Source organism: Monodelphis domestica, chromosome 3 (genome assembly GCF_027887165.1).
Source record: "Monodelphis domestica isolate mMonDom1 chromosome 3, mMonDom1.pri, whole genome shotgun sequence".
NCBI classification, from domain to species: Eukaryota; Metazoa; Chordata; class Mammalia; order Didelphimorphia; family Didelphidae; genus Monodelphis; species Monodelphis domestica.
In genome coordinates this window covers 403,067,324-403,087,527 of record NC_077229.1, presented here as the reverse complement: position 1 = coordinate 403,087,527, position 20,204 = coordinate 403,067,324, and the positions used below count along the sequence as shown (strand labels likewise).

At 36.8% G+C, this 20,204-nt stretch overlaps 1 protein-coding gene across 2 annotated transcripts in view; it reads left to right on the top strand.

Moving 5' to 3' along the window:
* Window positions 1-19,348, top strand: part of TPGS2 (tubulin polyglutamylase complex subunit 2) — a 73,194-nt gene extending 53,846 nt beyond the window's left edge. For both annotated transcript variants that reach the window (XM_007486731.3, XM_056820801.1), the window contains exons 5-7: window positions 5,365-5,487; window positions 17,168-17,325; window positions 18,306-19,348. In XM_007486731.3, the coding sequence (XP_007486793.1) occupies window positions 5,365-5,487; window positions 17,168-17,325; window positions 18,306-18,533 (509 nt within the window). In that variant the 3' untranslated portion in view covers window positions 18,534-19,348. The remainder of the gene's footprint in view (window positions 1-5,364; window positions 5,488-17,167; window positions 17,326-18,305) is intronic.
* Window positions 19,349-20,204: the final 856 nt, after the last annotated feature.

Genomic DNA, 20,204 nt, shown 5'->3' with positions numbered 1-20,204 from the left:
TTTTAAAAAATAAAAAATATAAGAAGGAGGTGGTCAGGTTTTTGCAATAATATCCTATAGAAGACAACATCTGTAGAGTCAAATGATTGATTGAAAGGTATAGAGAATACAAGTTCTTCATGTGTCTATTGTATGTTGATAACAAAAAATAAGTACTTCTCTAAGACTATAAATTTTAAAGGTGTTGACCATCGATAATAAACCTCATCTTGGGTTTAATCACCCATCTCTCATCCCTATCCTTAATTAAAGAAAAAGGCAAAATGTGTGCTTGAAGACTCTCCTACAACAATGTCTTCCATGTACATAATATCTTATATTCCTTGATGTATCTATAAAGATAATTCTGTTCAATGATCCTTCAGTAATCAAAAATCAAGAAAGGCAATAAATGGATAGAAAAAATGTTCCCCAACATAGTTTGCCACTGCATGGAGAATGCCCATCACAGAATCCAAATGGAAAAGGAATTTTCCTTAGGAAAAGAGATGCTCCAGATGCTCTCATGTTTCTACACTATTGTGCTTATTTCATCCATTCCCAAGATACTAAATAAGAACCACAGCCACTAAAAAGAGTTTGGTCTAAGAAAATGTATAGGAAAAATTAAGTAGCTGAAGAACTCCTATTGTCTAGACTATGATGTGCATTTGAATGGACAGTCCATTGAGTTAGTCTATCAGTTCATATGTCTTGGACAGACACTGCAGAGAGACAGTGAGCTGGAACCAAAGTTGTATGGATAGAAAAGAGCAAAATGGATTGTATTTGGGAGTCTTAGTAGTACTTTTAGTCATCCCAACCTGCAAGCAGAAATAAATATTCTTTTGAATGCTAGTGTGGCTTCAGTGGTACTAGATGGCAGTGATTTTTAGAACACCACAGTCCCTGAAGAAGGGTAGGTAGCCCAAGCTTATTACCAATGCCTTACATGTGAAAAGCGATGTTAGAGACACCAGGGAAATGCGTGACAGGAAAAGGTCAGTCATGTTCCAAGAATGAGAGAGAAGAGATGGATGACCCTTGTACTACACTGATATCCACTGATCTAGAGAATGGTATATAGAATGGTATATGAGATGAATCTTTCGTGGATAGTCTAGGCTAGGTAGGGCCTATGACTAAAAACTGGCACCACTGAAGAAATGGCTCTTCATGGCCCACATTCCCATCGTTTGCCAGGCAATTTGAAAACCTGCCCTTTCAAGTATTTCTTCTCACATTCCCCAAGCCCTGTTCTTTCTGGCCCTGCATCCTCCCCACCCCCGTTTCATCCCCTGGCTTTTTCCCTGAAACTGACAGAAATGCCCAGGTCCTCCTATCTTTAAGCTGCATTCACTTGACCCTGCCATTCCCTCAGACTTTGCCCTTTGGCTTCTAGTCTCTCCTCAAACTGCTCTGACTTTTTTTCTCAGTCCTCATCCTTCTCCAATTCCATGCCACTTTGGGCACAAACAAGCACCCCACTTCCTAGGTACTGTCTCCTGAGACATTGCTCTCTCTAGGGTTGCCTCATAGCTAGCTGCCTGACCATGCAGTCTGAGCTGCTGGACTGTCTCATCTCCACTAAGTGCAGGCAGTTCCCAAGGCTCTGTCTGGACCCTCTTCTCTCCTTAGCTATCACCTCCATGACAATGTCCTCAAATCTCCACATCCCAGGTCTTATTCCTCCCCATAACTGAAGGCTGCTCTACCCACAGATGCCTGCAGAGCATCACTGCCTAAGTGCCCCATCAGTGTCGAATGTGATGTGTGCAAAACAGGGCTTGGCCTTCAGGTCTCCTCCAGACAGCCCACTTTCTGTGAAAAGGATCACCATCAGCCAGACCCCTAGCTCCTCAAGCTTGTGCTCACTCCCCTGGGCCCCCATAGTGGCCGAGTCTGTTAATTCTGCCTTCAAAATGTTTCTTACGTCTCTTGCCAACATTCCTGTGAGGCCCCGAGCATCTCTATCCTGGATGCTTGGGCTAGCCTCCTGCTTGTTCTGATGCTAGTTTTTCCCTTCTCCAGACTGTCTATACAACTGCCATATATAACCTTCCTAAAACCGGGTCATTCTCTGCTCAAAAAGTGGCTCCTTGGTGGCTCCCCAATGTCTCTTGGGAAAAACACCAACTCCTCAGTCTGGTCTGTACAGTGTCTTTATGATCACATATTTGCAACAGGGACACTGTTTTACAGCCTCTACAACCAGGCTCTTCCCTTCTGTACTGGGCTTGTTCAATATTACTCTTCCTATGCTCTCTATTCCCACCAAACCAGCCTACTCATTGTGGCCCGAGTTGGGCACCATATTCTTTTCCTGGGTCCTTGTAAAGCTTTCCTCCATGCCTGGAACAGACTTTCTCCCCATCTAGGTGTCCTTCAAGGGTCCCTTCAAGTGATCTTTGATAGACAGAGCAGACCTTTTCTCAAGTGCTCACTGTGTGCCAGGAACCACGATAAGTCCTGTGAATATTATAATTTTTATTGGGAAAATGGGGGGATTGATTGGCAGGGGATACTGAAGGTTCTATAACAGGGAATGGAAGAGTTGGAGGGAGAGAGGGAATATGAGTGCCGGTGAGATAAAAGGAGAGAGATGCCTCCTGCCAAGAGGCTATTTTTGGAAAAATGTGGTGCTGGAGAAATAAACCACTTATGATAGCCTGAGGGGACATCTTCTCTATGGATTGATGTTGCAGATACCCTAGAGCAGGTAAGCATGGGCCCTCTTGAGGGACTAGCCTTCCCCAGACCAAGGTCACCCAGCAGGGGTCCAATAAGGACTGTTTATAGTTTAATGGCTGTTCTGAGATTCAGCTCTCTCTATATCCTCTGAAAAGATAGTCCTCTTATATGACTGCGATATTCAAATAAAGATAAATTTTAATAACAAGTTAGGGTTGTGGAGGTATCAGGGAAGAGGGAAGAGGGATGTCCCTAGATGAGGTTTGAGTCTCTCAGCTTTTGAGCTGAAGCCAGGCCTCACAGGCTAGAGGAGGGTTTCTCTTATTCCTTTCTATGCTATATCTGTGCTAACTTTCTTAATTTCAAAAGTATTAGCAATAGACAGTGAGACAAAGAAAAGTTCTGGCCTTCAGAGCTGATTAGGCCTGTTTCTAAAGGCTGACACCCCTAAAGACCGGCTTTACAGTTCAATCTGCTTCCCTTAAGTCCTTTTGTCGATGACACAATCACAAGAATCCAGGGAGAGCACACAGTTGGGAAATTCAGGAATAGAGGCACTTCTATCCAGAGACAGGGAGCAAGGCCTCCTACCAGTTCTAGGGCCAGAAAGGAAGTGCTAGTCATAAGACCAACTGCTACTTGCAGTTGCCCTTTCCCCCAACAACTGTCAGTATTGTCAATATCTTCTCTCTAACACTCCAACTGCTGCTTATTCCAACCCAGTGGCAGAAATTTCAGAACTTACTTTAGTTTTCCTTTACACGAATACAAGAAAATAAGATGATTTGCTACCTATAAGGGGCTCCTCATACACATGCCGGGGGTGGGGTGGGGTGGGGGAGGTGGCCAGAGAAGTAGCTGAGCTCCGGGGGGGAAGTGGAATGGCCATCCTGGCCAGGGACTCACTGCTTTGTGTTCTCTTTCTTCAAATTATCTTGTATTTACTTAGTTGTGTGTACTGTGCAGCATCCCCACTAGGAGAATGTAATATAATCCTTGTGAATGGGGATTGTCTGATTCGTGTATTCATATCTCAATGCTTAACACATTGTCTTCCACACAAAGGGCTTGGAGAATGTTTCTGAAAGGAAGTCCTAGTGCATAGGATCTAGACAGTTATCATAAGCACCCCCAAAGCAGCTGTTGCCAGCCAGATCAGCTACTTTTCTTTCTTGTACAGAAAAAGTTGTTATGCTATCAATCATAGGAAAAATTATGAAAAGCACTCTCCATTGTATACCAAGAAATACATATCCTTTCCAAGTAAGTTTAAAGTTGAAAACCTGATTGTTTAAATGTAGAAATAACAAAATAATTAACTAAAGAAATACAACCACCATCACAGACTTTAGAAGATATAGATTCACACAGAGGGTTTTGTTTTTTTTTTGTTGTTTCTCTTTTTCTTTCCTTTCCAAAAGTGTGGTATAGTAGAGAAAGGGAACAAAAGAGGTTAGAGTTTGAATTTTTCCCCTAAGCATTTCTTGGCTCTGTAACACATGGGTGAGTCACTTAATCTTGCTGAACATCAGTTTCCTCATTTGTAAAATGGGGCTAATACTTGGAGTGCCTAGATTATAAGACCTTTTGTGGGAATCAAGTGAAACAAAATTTTTTAAAGTGCTTAAGACTTAGAGTTATATATAACTGTCAGTTATTATTATAAGACTGTCTCATGAAACATTGATGAAAATAGATCTGTACTCTGTGGGTCACATGAGTTCTGGTCATTTGCTAAACAATATGCCATAACCCGAAACTTCTGATTGGTCTCTTTATACCACTTGGGGGGGGGGGGTAGGGGAAGGTTTATGGGAATAATGCTTTACCAAAAAGAACTAGAGACTGAGCCAAGAAAAGCTAGACTGAGCTGTAACATTCCAAGAGAGAGATGGTTTCCAGTCTCATTGGAGGATGCCATTTTATAGGGAAACAGCCAAAGACAGCCTTCCTTTGGAATTCCAGCAAATTTCTTCATTCGCTCTCTCTCTACCAGCAGTTTGTCTATAGGTACTCATGACCTACCAGAAAGGTCTAAAGCAAAGCACAGGCCCATTCCCATCCATATTCATACATAATGAAGACCCCCAGATTTTCAATCAATTTGAAATTTTGCTTACTCTTTTTTTCACTGTTTAATACATTCCTGACACATTGTTCCTTGACATGGCTCACTAATTTAGGGCATGCTGAAAAGGGACCCTGGGATTTGCTTAATGACAATTTACTGGTACCATGATGTAGTAACTCCCCAAGACCAGAATTCCATTCCCAGTGTCCCCTCTTTCTCTGTCTACTTGTAATTATAAGAACAAGGACAGAAGACTTTGTTAAGCAGAAGAAATCATTCATAGTCTCTTATATTTAGAATTCATTTGACTGAAATTTGAAAAGATTACCAATTTCAGTACGTATGTGTTTTGTTTTCCTGTTATTTTTTGTAGCCATCTAACCCTCGCTTTTTTTTTTTTAACTTTAAACATTATTTTATTTGGCCATTTCTAAACATTATTCATTGGAAACAAAGATCATTTTCTCCCCCCCCCCTCCCACCACCTCTCCCATAGCCGATGCATGATTCCACTGGTTATCACATGTGTTCTTGGTTCGAACCCATTTCCATGTTGTTGGTATTTGCCTAGCTTCTTAATAGTAATATGCTTTATCTTGTTTAATCATTATTTTAAATTTCAGTGTTTGTACCTAATGGAGATGACCCCGAGAAGCCACACTTTGATTCTAGAAATAGGATTTTTGAACTGGATTCCTGCAGTGGGAATGGGAAAGTCTGCCTTGTTTATAAAAGAGATAAACCAGGTAAATTAAAGATACCGTTCTAGAGATAAGGCTTTGGTTGGAATTCCTAATGCTAACGCTAAGCATTTACCAATAATACCAATCCTCCTTAGCTTGTAAAAGTAAGATCATGTTTTTGTCTCATTCTTTGCATTTTTCAAGGTCATAGGATCCTGCTGCTAGAAGCAAACTTAGAGGTCACTTGTTTCATGGAATCATAGATTTAGAGCTAGAAAAGGGCTTTATTTATCATCTAGTACAAGCCCCTCATATTGCAAATGAGGATCCAGACCCAGGGCAGTGAAAGTCACAAGGTAGCACTTTAATGAGCCAAGTTTGAACTGAAGTTCCCTCATTCCAAACCCAGTGATCTTCCCATCACACCACATGCCACTATTATAATAGACTTCTTTTAGGTCCTTCCAAGAAAGGAAAAGTGTTAGAGCCCAAGGCAACTTTTCTCCATGTACCAAAAGCTTAGAATTTTATTTATCAGGGGACTGTTCTTCTACCATTCAACCCAGCATGCTAGGATTTTATTAGGATCTTGGCCATCCCTCAAGTTACTTACTTAATACTTAATGCTAGGTACTTTTCAGAATATAAATTCTTTGCCCCACCCCCAACCCTTCTAAAAATTGAAATTCCCAAAATAAAAAATACAAATAGGCAGATTAGGGGGAAAATGTCTTTATAATGGTGGCCAAATGAAAGTTGATAAAATCTATAATCCTCCTAAGTAGAGTTTTATCGATTAGAATATGACATCCTCTCAAAGTGGGGTGAAATAAAGGCCACAATTATTAGATATTTTAAAACACAACTTCCAAGTAAACACATCTCCTTTTTTTTAAGTGAAAACAAAGTTTACCTCCCAGTCAAGAAAAATAAATGCAGTCCAGAGATGACTTAATACAGTATATTCAAACAAGGTCAAATCTGAATCAATGTGTATCAAATCTCAATTTTTTAATAAAAGCAATTGTTTGAGAAATTAACCATAGTGTCTATAAAAAGTTTTCCTTTTGGACTTTTCATCTACCAACAGATGCCTTTGCAAAGAGGAACCAACCTAACTCAAAAGAAGGAAGTCAATTTGCAGAGGTTTATAACTCAGATAAATTGAAAGAGAAGTGTGGAAACAAAGTTAAGTCATCTTTGTTTAAAAGCACCATGACATTTTATAATACTCATCATTCATTTTGGTAAAGTTTAGTATAATAAGCTAGTTTCCAAAAACCAATCTAACTTAAAAAAGTCAAAATAACTTGAGAACAGTTATAATTATATTTTTAAAATATAATATATTAAAATTATATATTTCATAATTATATTTTTAAAAATTAAAAATTATTATTACATTTCATTTCTTAGAAAGCTAAATGCTATCCTTTCATGATAAATATATAATTAGTTTGAATGGGAAAACTCACTAGAGCAGCTAAAATTGGTGCAAAGACAAAAGAGCATTTATGTAGTGAAAATATAGAGAGATATACAGTAAAAAATCCAAATCAAAGACAGAGTGACAGTGAGTCATTTTTCCATCCCAAATCAGCACAAGGATACAGAAAGAGAGGTCTGTGGACACTGAGGACAGGGCCTGACCAGAAGTGCCATCTGGGGAGTATTCCATTACAGAGAAAAACTGTTCATCAGAACAAGCAGAGATTCAAGATCTTTACCAGAGCCACATCTCAGCACCTCAATGGAGACAGGTGCCATCTGTCAGATTTGTAACTCCCTACTCAATTCCAGGTCACAGATCCAGGACAAACTACTGCTAAAAGCAGTTAGCATCTGAGGGTAGCATTCCCAGAGTGGGAGGCCCTGGGTGACCTACTGAGAAAGCAGCAAGTTTAGAAGCAAGCATCAGCAGTGTGATTCTGACCCCACAGAGGAACAACCAGGCAAGAGTTCTATACCAAAGAGGACTTTACAGACCTGTCACTGAACCAGCAGAACCTAGGAGCAGTTTTCCCTTGCTCAAATCCAAACCCAGGCCATGAACTAGCATAACTCAGACCAGGGGGACTGCAATTAGTACTTACTACAGAATAGAACATTTGGAGAGTGCTGAAAGCTTATAGGTCCCCAATCAGAGCTGTGCCCAAGTCCTCCAAAGACAACAACGAATAAAGAAAGCTGCACCAGGACTAGCCACACATACCTTTCAGATGTGCACAGAGCATAGCCCTAACATCAAGTCTAAAGTGAAAAACACTTTTAGGCTGGAAGAATGAGCAAACATAAAAAGAATCTCAGCATAAAAACCTATCATGGCACAAATGCTTAAGTCACAAATCCAAAACAGAAGACATCTACATGCAAAACCTCAAAGAAAACCAAGCTTAGGCACTGACTTTAACTAGAACTCCTGGAAGAGATAGAGCAAGGGTTTTGAAAAAAGAAGTAAAAATGTTTTTGTCAATGAAATGGGAGTGCTAGAGGGAAAAGTTGGAAAAAACATGAGAGCTATAAAAGAATTGGAAAGAGAATAATTTGGCACAAGAAGTACACAACTGTGTCCAAGTAACAGACTCCTTGAATATATTTGAATGGACCAAATAGAAGCCAATTACTCCATGAGTCAAAAGCGAATTTTAAAACAGTAGAAAGATTGTGGAAAAAATAAAACACTAGGTTATCTTATAGCAAAATTAACTGACCTGGAAAATGGATCAAGGAGAATAATTATAATAATCACTGGACTATCTACATTCACTGGGTAAAAGAAGTGCCTAGATATGATACTTTAAGAAATCTTAAAAAACAAAACAACATCAAAAACTTCTTAGTCATCTGAGAATCAGAGGGGAAAATATAAATAAAAAGAATCCACAAGTCACTCCCTCAAAGAAATCATGAAAACTTCCAGGAATATTATAGCCCAAATCCAAAGCTTTCATGTCAAAGAAAAAATATTGCAAATATTCAGAAAGACTTCAAACATTGAGTCAGACAGAAATCACACATGATTAAATAGCCATAAAAAGCAGAGAACTTGGAATACTGTATTCCAGAAAGCTAAGGCTTACATTCTAATATGAAGAGATAATGAATGTGTCTCCACTGAACTCTATCATCCTTAGAGGTCCTAGAATAAATTTATTTTTTTAAATTTTTTTTCCATATTACATTTTTTATTATAAAGATTTTTTAGCAATTACATGTAATAACAAATGTTCACATAAGTTTTCTGAAGTTATATGATCCAAATTGTCTCCTTCCCTTTCTCCCTTCCTCTCCCAGAGCTGGCAAGTGATTCAATCTGGGTTTCACATGTATGGGATTATAATTAGTTTTTTTAAATATATTTTATTTGATCATTTCCAAGCATTATTCGTTAAAGACATAGATCATTTTCTTTTCCTCCCCCCCACCCCCCCATAGACGACACGTAAATCCACTGGGCATTACATGTTTTCTTGATTTGAACCCATTACTTTGTTGATAATATTTGCATTAGAGTGTTCATTTAGAGTCTCTCCTCTGTCATGTCCCCTCAACCGCTGTATTCTGGCAGTTGCTTTTCTTTGGTGTTTCCACTCCCATAGTTTATCCTTTGCTTATGAATCGTGTTTTTTTCTCCTGGATCCCTGCAAATTGTTCAGGGACATTACACCGCCATTAATGGAGACGTCCATTACGTTCGATTATACCACAGTGTATTAGTCTCTGTGTACAATGTTCTCCTGGTTCTGCCTAGAATAAATTTAATTGGAAGATCTAAGAGTGGTTCTATTCTGTATTGATCTTAAGAGTAGAATAGAAAATATATTTTTAGAGTATATTCTAGGGGGGAAATGGAAAAGAAAGTTAAAGAAAATTAATTTACATAATCTAGATGTGTAAGTAGACATCTGTACAGAAACAGAAGTGAAGGTGGTGGAGAGATCAGCTGACATTTGAACCATGCTCTCATCTGAAATGGACAAAGAAGAGGACAATATCCCCCCATTCACAATTTGGGGACAAACATAGATCTGATTCAACAGATAAATTAGTAGAAAGAGGAATTAAGCAAAACAAAGTCTTGATGATATGAAAATAGTGCTATTCCTCTTTTTTGAGGTGTCAAAGAATGGAAATCTGGAGAGGGGTTGCTCATAAATTGGGGAATAGCTGAACAAGTTATGGTATGTAGATATGATGGAATGTTATTGTGCTGTAAGAAATGGTGAAGAAACCTAGGAAGACTTATTGGAACTGATGCATAGGGAAGGCAACAGAATGAGAAGAATTTCTACAGTGACAGTAATATGATAAAGACAAACAACTTTGAAAGAATTATTAACTCTGACCAATGTAAATACCAACAATGATTCCAGAAGATAAAAGGCTAAAGGACTCAGAGTGCAGAATGAGGCATATAATTTCTTTGGACACAGTCCATGTTGAAATCTGTTTTGCTTGACTCTACATATTTGTGAGAGTGATTTTGTTTCTCTTTCATTCTCAATATGCAGGTGGAGATGGATTTTTGCTGATTTTTTAAAAAAAAATATTATAATAAAAAAATTACACCCCATAAGCCTTCAGTAGTGTGCTTACTTTTAATAGCCAAAAGATACAATTAGTTCAATGCAAAGGCACTTGCCTAAAATGTTATGACATGTACAGGAATTAAAAAAAAATTCCTCCCATAAACTTGTGGTGCCCTTTCCCACAACTACCCATAGTATCAATGGGAAATATACATATGGTTTCCTAGTAGAGAGGCATGGGATCTATACATGGCAAAAGGGACTCCTACCTGGGACTATGCAGGGCCCCAATCTTTTCCTATGGTATTCTTTCATACTGTTCCCCCGTGGGTGCAGCTTCTCTGTTGAGAACTACTCTATTGGGCTCCTTGAATCTGGTTCCCTACTTTATATAACTTCCTCATGGGTGATCAGCTTCTCTGCAAGATGCCATAGCCAATGGTGAGGGTGGGGAAGAGAAGTAAGGAACAATTCCCTCTTAAAAAACTGGGTGTTCCTTCTTTGGCTGGTTCTCTTTTCGGTCGTCAGAGTTCACTCTCCTCAAAGCTGTCTTCTGTACTGAGTTCTTCACTAACACCCTAAAAAGCACCCTAAAGAGCCACCAAAGATATAAATGAGTCCCTCAGCTGGTCAATGAAGAATTTATTCAGAGGTCATAATGTATTAACAAAATTTAGAACCTTTTTTGCATTTTAAGAATTTCAATCTCATTCTATTTGTTACCTCTACCTTATTTTTCTGTTATTTCAACAACTGGTATGGGTAGGAACCAATTTTTCAGGTGTGCCAACTTTCTCGGACTATAACTATATTTGTCATTGAAATCCACAAGTACTGTTATTGCCAAAGAAGAAGGACTGCTGTGTTTGTACAAATGCTTTAGCTGAAAATAGCATTCAACCTAAGAAATTGAGATTATATCTTCAAATACATAAACAGAATATTTTGGCAAGATGAGAATTTTTCCATAAAAGTTAGATTCTTTTAATGATATGTTTTAAAAAACTTAACTTTTTTGAAAGTCATGTGATCAGAAGGATTGTTTGCAGCTCACAAGGTTTCTTCAAAAATTGCTAAGTGTAAAAAGTCTAATTAGCAAGTAGAAATGTTGGTATTACCTATGACTAGTAATATGATTAAAAGAATATATAAAATATCTTTGAATACTTCTCATTGTTGGAAGAAGAATTATTCATACTTGTGAAGACATTGGTGATAAATTAACTGGGAAATTAAAATCTTCCAATTTTGAACAAGTAAATGAAGCAACAGATATAATTAAGGATGCTCATTTTGTTCCATATATATGATATGTTGTTGAAACTGTTAGGGAAGATGTTACTTTGCAAAACTATTGAAGGCAATGCCACCTTAAGTGAATTTTTTTTTATCTTCTTAACTTTAATTTTTGCTTATATATTTTTGTAATTGAAAGATTTTTGAAACAGACATGATATTCCAGGGGTGTTAGAACCTGCATGATAGGACCTACTAGTTTTAGGTCAAAATACAGATCTCTAGACAATAGTTTAAAATATGGTTCCTCATGCAATCTGAATAGATTGTGTGCTTCATAGACAATTACTTGTATTGAGAAATATGAGTGAAGAATCATATACAGTTTTTCAAGTTGTTATAAGAGTAATTAACTTAATAACATGGTCCATTAAAAGGAAGCTCTTTATACAGTTGGGTGATAATATGGGATACTGATTATAAAACTATTTGACATTATCACAAAATATACTGGTTTCCTTATGCCAAAGGACTCCAAAAGTTACTTTTGAAGCTCCCATTTATTAGTGTTAATAAAGATGAAGCAAATTATATTATAGCAACAATATCTTTCTGAAATGTATATTTGTTTACCTTTTTTGAAGACTATTTTAAATCAATGCAAGTTCTTCAAATTTCACACTTGAATCTAGAAAAACAAACTGGTAAAAGTTATAGCTATGTAGAATACATTCCTAAAATAATATTTTGTAACTTCCCAATTTAAAAGATATCCGCATTGCAAATGAGATAAGGACCTTAAGATTTGCTTCTTAATCACTTAACTGGTCTATGAAAGCTATCTTTTTTTAGTCTTATATATGTCTAAATGATAAAGAACCCACTTGCCTTTGAAAAATATGACAAACATTTCGTCTTATTCTATCTGAACCAGAGTATTTAATAAATATGTTAACTAGCATACATGTGGGCGTGAAACTTCTTATGTATTAACTACAGGTGAATAAAGACAATCTAGGAAATGACATTATTTTGAAAGCAATTACTGAATGATAATAGAAAGGTATCTATTTACTTCTCTGTTGAACAAAGCACCTTTGCAAAAACTCACCATATATTGAGGCATAAAGGCAAAAAGTGTGAAAAAGTAGAAATAGTAACTGTAATAAAATTATATTTAGGAAAGGGCCCTTGAAGAAAGTCTCTAAAAATTAGAGACTAAGTAATATAATTCTGAAGAATGGGTAGGCCACAAAAAGAAATTATAGAAACAATAGAAAATTTAATCAAAGAAAACAACAATAATGAGGAAACATATCAAAACTTATGGGACACAGCTAACACAATTCTTAAGAGAAAATTTGCATCTCTAAATGCTTTCATTTTATTTTATTTTTTTAAGTTTGTTTAATTAATTAATTTAGAATGTTTTCCCATGGTTACATGAATCTTGTTCTTTCCCTTCCCTCTTCCCACCCCCTATCAGACCCAACAAGAAATTCCACTGGGTTTTACATGTGTCATTGATCAAGACCTATTTTCATATTATTAATATTTGTACTAGGGTGATTATTTAGAGTGTACATCCCCAATCATACTCCCATTGAACCATGTGATCAAGCAGTTGTTTTTTTTTTCTGTTTTTACTCCCACAGTTCTTTCTCTGATTGTGGATAGTGTTCTTTCTCATAAGTTCCTCAGAATTGTCCTGGATCATTGCATTGCCGCTAGTAGAGAATAGTCCATTACATTTGATAGTGCCACAGTGTATCAGTCTTGGTGTATAATGTTCTCCTGGTTTTGCTCCTTTCCTTCTGCATCAATTCCTGGAGGTCTTTCCAGTTCACATGGAATTCCTCCAGTTCTAAATGCTTTCATTTTTAAAAGAGAGAAAGGAAAAATCAGTGAATTGGGCATGCAATTAAAATACTTGAAAAATAATAAATCAAAACTCCTAAACTAAGAATCCTGAAAATTAAGGAAGGGTTCAATAAAAACACAAGCAAAGAAAATTAAATTGACAAAAGTAGAGCCTGATTAAAAAAAAACTAATAAAATAGGTAAAATTAGATGTTATTTTTAAAAAAGAAAGGGAATGTTATCCAAAAAAGGAAAAACAATTCATATTTGAACAATATCAATATAGAACTGATTGATTAGAATAAATGGATGAATACTTACAAAAATACAAAATAGAGAAATAAAAAGTCTATTTAAATAATGTAGTATCAGAAAATAAAATTGAATAAGCTATAAATTAATGCCCATCAGGGCCAGAAGGATTAGCTAGTAAATTCTATCAAACATCCAAAAAATAATTCCTTTACATAAATTTTACAATAACAAAAAATTAGTCACCTTTCCAATCTCATCCAATCATATGACTATGGTTTGGGAACCTAAACTAGGAGAGACACAGCAGAGTAAAATTATAGGCAAATAGAACATTAATGAAAAAAATTTAAATATTAGCTAGTAGACAGCTGTCAGAAAGATTATACATTATGACCAGGTTAGTTTTGCACTTGAAGTGTAATGTTGGTTAAATATAAGGTAGAATACAAATATCACAAATTTCAATAATATAAATAATAAAACTATATCTTTATATCAAATGCTGAAGAACGTTTGCCACAATCTAATATCTTTCCAATAAGATCAGGGGTATGGCAAAGATACCCATTCTCACTACTATTATTTAACATAATCCTAGAAATTCTAACTATAGTAATGAAGGAGGAGTTGAGGAAATAGTAACAAGCAAAAAAAGTAGGAAGGTAGGGGATCTATTAATACCATATCTCATATTAATTCAACTAAGTGATTATCATTAATAAAATTATCTAGTATCCATTAAGAAATAGAGAAGTTGAACAGTGGAATGGATTAGGTGTACAGCATACAGAAATAAATGAACACAGCAATATGGTATTCAAAAACCCAATGATCTCAGTTATTTGTCAGACTTACTATTTGTTATAAACTATTGGGAATATTGGAAAACAGGTGACCAACAACTCACACAATACACTAAAATAAACTATAAATTGATATAGTTTGATATAGTGCTAATAATAATATTAGATATGCCAAGAGAACTCCAAAGCTCTCGTGATGAAAAATGTTATTACTTCCTGATGAAAACTGATGTGTTTGAGTGCAGATCAAAGCATACCATTTTCACTTTGTTTTCTTTATGGGTTTTAAAAATATGTGGCTTCTTCCATAATATGACAAATATAGAAATGTATTTTGCATGGTAGCACATGTATAACCTATATCAAATTGCTTACTGTCCCAGGGAAGGGGAAGTGGGGGAAAGAATTTGGAATTCAAAATGTTAGAAAAAGAATGTTCAAAATTGTTTTTACATGTAACTGAGAAAAATAAAATATTTCTAAACTTTAAGAATTAATGTTAGACATAGCAATAAAAGGGAAAAAAGAACTTGAAGGGAAAGAAACAAACAAAAAAATAAAATGTTCGCATTTTGCGGATGATATGATTTTGAAAACCCTAAAAAAGGAAACTGAAATATTGAAACAATAGCCTCAGAAAAATTGTAGCATATAAAATACACCCACATAAATCATCAGCATTCTGTATATCACCAAGAAAACCCAGCATAAAAAGACTCCATTCAAAATAATTACAGAGGTAAAAAATTTGGGGAGTTTGCTTACCAAGGCACACATGGGAACTATATAAAGTTTCTATGGAAAATAACAACAAACCTAGTTATTGTAGTAAATATCAATTACTCATGAGTAGGTTAAGCCAATATGAAAAAGATGACAAAATTGCCTAAATGAATGTATTTATTCAGTGTCATACCCATTGTACTCACAAAGGATTACTTTATAGATCTAGAAAGAAAATAATGGTAACATTAATATGGAGAAACAAAAGACCAAGTATTTCAAAGGAAATCATGAAAAACAGTGGGAAGGCAGCCAAATAGTACCAAATATCCAACTATCCTACCAAGTTATAATCAACTCTACTATAAACTGGCTTAAAAATAAAGAGACTGATTATGGAATAGATAAGTTACATACCATACAAGTGCAAACATAGAAACATGTTTGTTTTACCTGGGTTTATACAAGTATTTCGCACACACACACACAACCTACTGGGAAAACTGGAAAGTGATCTGGAGAAGCATTCATAATCAAACAAGGGATAGAGAAAATAACATGAACAATTTTGATTACATATAACTAAATTGTATTTGCACAAACACAACCAGTTTAGACATAGAAAGGAAATAGTTAACTGAAGACTAAACCTTTGCTGCAACTTTTCTAATAAAGGTCTCATATCCCAGATATATGTAGCCCAAATAAATAAGATTCTCCGTCCCCAAACTCACTCTCTGTGGCTCCAGAGCAATGTTATACCTTTTCCTTGTGGGGTACTCCTGAGTGTGATTGGGGGTGATTTTTTAACGCCATCATCTTCAGCCTCCTCTTGTATGCTTTCCCAAAGATTACTGGTGTAATAGCGAAGGGGACTTAGAAAGGGAAGGAACCACTGAACAGCTATTGGGGATTGAATTCTATGTGGCACTTCCTCTTTCTTTCACTGAGTTGAGCTGTTACCAATGGAGTCAGTCAGTCTAGACTAAAGGGTAAATCTGTTTTCCCACAGCTTCCTTCTAAACTGATAGGTTGAAATTCCCTTCCTACTACATAGGCTCTGAATCAATTTCTGGTATAACTCAAAGTATATTAATTTATTCTGGTATAGGGTTGTTGAAAGAATGATGAAAGGAAAGGGCAGAGGGAAGAAGAACGTTCCTAAGATTTCTCTCCTAATAACTCTTGAGGATTTGACCAGGGCTAAGCTCTGGGTTCCTCTAAGGGAAAAAGAGTCTTTATCCCAAAGATTAGCTTCAGTTGAGCATTGAGATCTTCACTCAGTTCAAGCAAAAGAATTTTGAGATTGGTATTTCTTCCACTCAGCTCCACAGAGTCCCAGATAAGAAGTTTGGGTCTTTGGCGCCAAGTGTTTTTGAGCCTAGATGACATTCCATCCCTTCTCCCCAGGTGTTGTGAAGGTTCAATTTGCTCCTTTTCTCAGCATCTTTAAACTTCCAATTTCTCTTTGCTTCTGGTCATCCCCTTGTTCACACTGGTTGAGAATCAGTTTATTCATCCAGCCTTAAATAGATTTTAGAAAAAAAGTATTTCCTAAGGTGGTATAGTAGAATGGTGGGTACAAAACATCCTCTCTCCCTCCCATACCTATGCACAAAATTGTGACATTATCCAGAGTCCTTGGGTTCAAGCCACATGTGGCAAAGGGTAGCTCATAGCTCCTAGTTGCTGCAAGTCCTTTTTATCCTGTTCATGTTCACGTTCAAAAATTTCTTCTTAGGCATGAAGTAGTTTCTTTGCCAAGTTCTTTATGCAGTCATAAATCTATATTCTACTGATCTTTACTAGTGCATTATTTGATTATAGGATGATGAAAGTTCAATGTCCTCTGTGTCCTTTGAGTTTGCAAAATACCCCTCTAGTCAAAAGTGGAGGCAGAGAACCGAAGCCCAAACTATGGTTTTTCCTTCCCATGCTGGGAATTCATTCTTAGGGGTTTTACTGTAATACCACATTCGCTTCAACTTCTAGAATCCCTGGCTGCCTGAATATGATTGTGGTATAATCATTCCAATTTACAGGAATGTTCATACTTGGCCTAAAGCCTTTAATTTTTTACTTTTAAGCTTTAGTGGATAGAGCACAGGACCTGGAGTTAGGAAGATCCTAGTTCAAATCTTGCTTCATTTGGTTATTAGCTGAATGACAGAACAAGTCACTTAACCTATGCACCTCAGTTTCCTCATCTATAAAAATGGGATATAATAACATCTCCCCCACAGGATTGTGAGGCTTAATTGAAGTGTTTTCTTTTGTTTGCCATTCTATAAATGACTATTCCTCATTGGCTATTTTTCTTTTATTTTATTCTAATAGCTCCCCAAGATTCTGAGATCTGGTTTCTTGATAGAGCTTTATACTGGCATTTTCTCAGTGATTCCTTTACTACCTACTATCGGCTACTGATCACTCACCTGGGCCTGCCCCAGTGGCAGTATGCCTTCACCAGCTATGGCATTAGCCCACAGGCCAAGGTAAGAGGAAGTGGTTTCATCCACCTTAATGTCTTCTAGTCCTTAAACCAAGATTCACAAGACTTCATCACTGGCTTTTCACAGCCAATAAAATAACAAATAGGAGATCTATAAAGGCAGATGATATTGTCATCTTTACAACTCCTCAGAAATCCTTAGAGGTAGAGCAAAAGCCATGATGCCCACCCTGAAACTCCTCTCGCAAATAACTTTTCAGTTGACCACGGTGCTTCTTTCACCCTTGACCTCTTTTAAAATTTTTTTATTTTATTTTTAATTAATTAATTTAGAATATTTTTTCATGTTTACATGATTCATGTTTTTTCCCCCTCTCCTCCTCCCACCCCCCTCCCATAGCCTAGAGCAATCCCACTGGGTTTTACATGTATTATTTATTGATCAAGACCTTTGCAATAGACTGATCATTTAGTCTACATCCCCAATCATATCCCCATTGAACCATGTCATGACACAAATGTTTTTATTCTGTATTTCTGCTCCCACAATTCTTTCTCTGGATGTGGATGACATTCTTTCCCATAAGTCCCTTAGAATTGCCCTGGATCACTGCATTGCTGCTAGTAGAGAATTGATGTCACTCTTAACTACTTTCATTTTAAGAAATGTGAGCCCTACATATGGAAAGTACCAGTGGTCTTGAAAGTAAGCAGCCAAGATGACAGCCATACATGGTCTTTAGTGTCATTTATATTAATAAAATAATATCTATTTTAAAAAATGTGAGACCTAATAAAGAGAGATTTGGTCTCTGGAGCATTAAAGAAATGGGTTCTCACATCACTCCAGAATGAACAATACTTCCCAGATAGTTCATAGAAGTTTCTCATTTTTCTTTCCCTTTCCTTGTTTCCTTGCTGAGCATTCTTCCTTGGGGCATTTCCAGGGTAAGCCCAGAGGCAAGGTGTCCTTTCTCCCTTGGTGATTATGCAACTTTTTCTCTCTACTGCTTTATTCTGTAGCAATGGTTCAACATGTACAAACCCATCACCTACAACACAGCTGTTCTTGCTGAAGACGATGGCATCTTCATGAACAAGTTGGACCCCAGCAAGGTATTCAAGAGCAAGAGCAAGACCTTAGTCTCTAAAAAGAGGTCATCTCTACAGAGCTCAAGCTCCCAAAGAGGTTCATCAGCTTCTCCAGTCATCAAGTCATCCCCTATCCCTGGAAACTCTATCCGGAAATAAGTATTTCCTGCCCCCACCCCAATCCCAAGCCCCCTCCCCCCCTTCTGGCTCTTTCAGCCTTCAGGACTCCCCATGAATGAATGAATAGCTGTAGGACCAAGATGGTGGTACTGTGGATCTCACTGACTGTGTACTTATAATCAAAGGAATTTTTTCATCAGAACTGGAGAAGTTCAAGCCACATATCTGAGAGACAAATCTGAATTTATAAAATAGCAAATGGAATAATTACATTGTTCCTGCTACCTAAATGCAATTTTGGGCCCTGTTGGGCAGTAGGTCCGGCATCATCCCTCCACACTCCAAGCCCCATCACACATATACACACATGTCCACGTACTGAGTTTCCCCCTGACAGTTATGATCCTTTTGTAAGGGTGTCCTAACATTTCCCTTCCAAGAAAAACCTAACATAAGTACATTTGTGCTTTATTTGTTGCAATCACCTCTAAAACACCTCATTTTACTCTTTGCTGCCTTTGTTGTTGGCCTTCCAATTGTTTTATGTTAGCATTCAAATTTCTGTCCAGTTGCCAATGTTACATTTTTTTTCCTGGCTTTTTAAAGAAAGGAGGCAACACTTGCACTTTTCTTTTAGGTGTTGCCATAAATCCACCTGAAACTATGTTTTATGACTCCACATGAGAAATGATGCTGAAAACAATTAATAGGTCACTAATGATACTAACAACATGGAATTGCCAAAACTTCAAACTGGTAACAGAATATCCCTCTTATTGTGAGTTCTTTCCTCTAAACTTATTAAGTCAACAAACTATCCAAATGAACAAAAGAATAAAAAATGTGTAAGTAAAGCCATAAGATCCATTATTTACAGCTGACTATAAAATGTTTCACATTTTAAGGGGAGAGGGTAATTCCTCAATGCAGATTGTGATCTGTAAACCTGGCTGTCTCTCAGCATCACCCAAGGCAAAGAGAGGTTGTGATAATTTTGTAAAGATCCAATTAAGAGTTATAAGTGGGGCTTGAACAAGTCTTCTTAACTCCCTGTCTAATAATTTATTTTTTATTTTATTTTATTTTTACTTTTTAAACATTATTTTATTTGGTTATTTACAAACATTATTAATTGGAAACAAAGATCATTTTCTTTTCCTCCCCCCGCCCCCCTCCCACCACTTCTCCCATAGCTGGCGCACAATTCCACTGGGTTTCACATGTCTTCTTGGTTCGAACCCATTTCCATGTTGTTGGTATTTGCATTAGAGTGTTCATTTAGAGTCTCTCCTCAGTCATTTCCTCTCAGCCCCTGTAGTCAAGAAGTTGCTTTTCATCGGTGTTTTTACTCCCACAGTTTATCCTCTGCTTGTGGATAGTGTTTTTTAGATCCCTGCAGATTGTTCAGAGACATTGCATTATCCCTAATGGAGAAGTCTATTACATTGGATGGTAGCACAGTGTATCAGTCTCTGTGTACAATGTTCTCCTGGTTCTGCTCCTTTCACTCTGCATCACTTCCTGGAGGTTGTTCCAGTCTCCATGGAATTCCTCCACTTTATTATTCCTTTTAGCACAATAGTATTCCATCACCAACATATACCACAATTTGTTCAGCCATTCCCCAATTGAAGGGCATCCCCTCATTTTCCAATTTTTGGCCACCACAAAGAGTGCAGCTATGAATATTCTTGTACAAGTCTTTTTCCT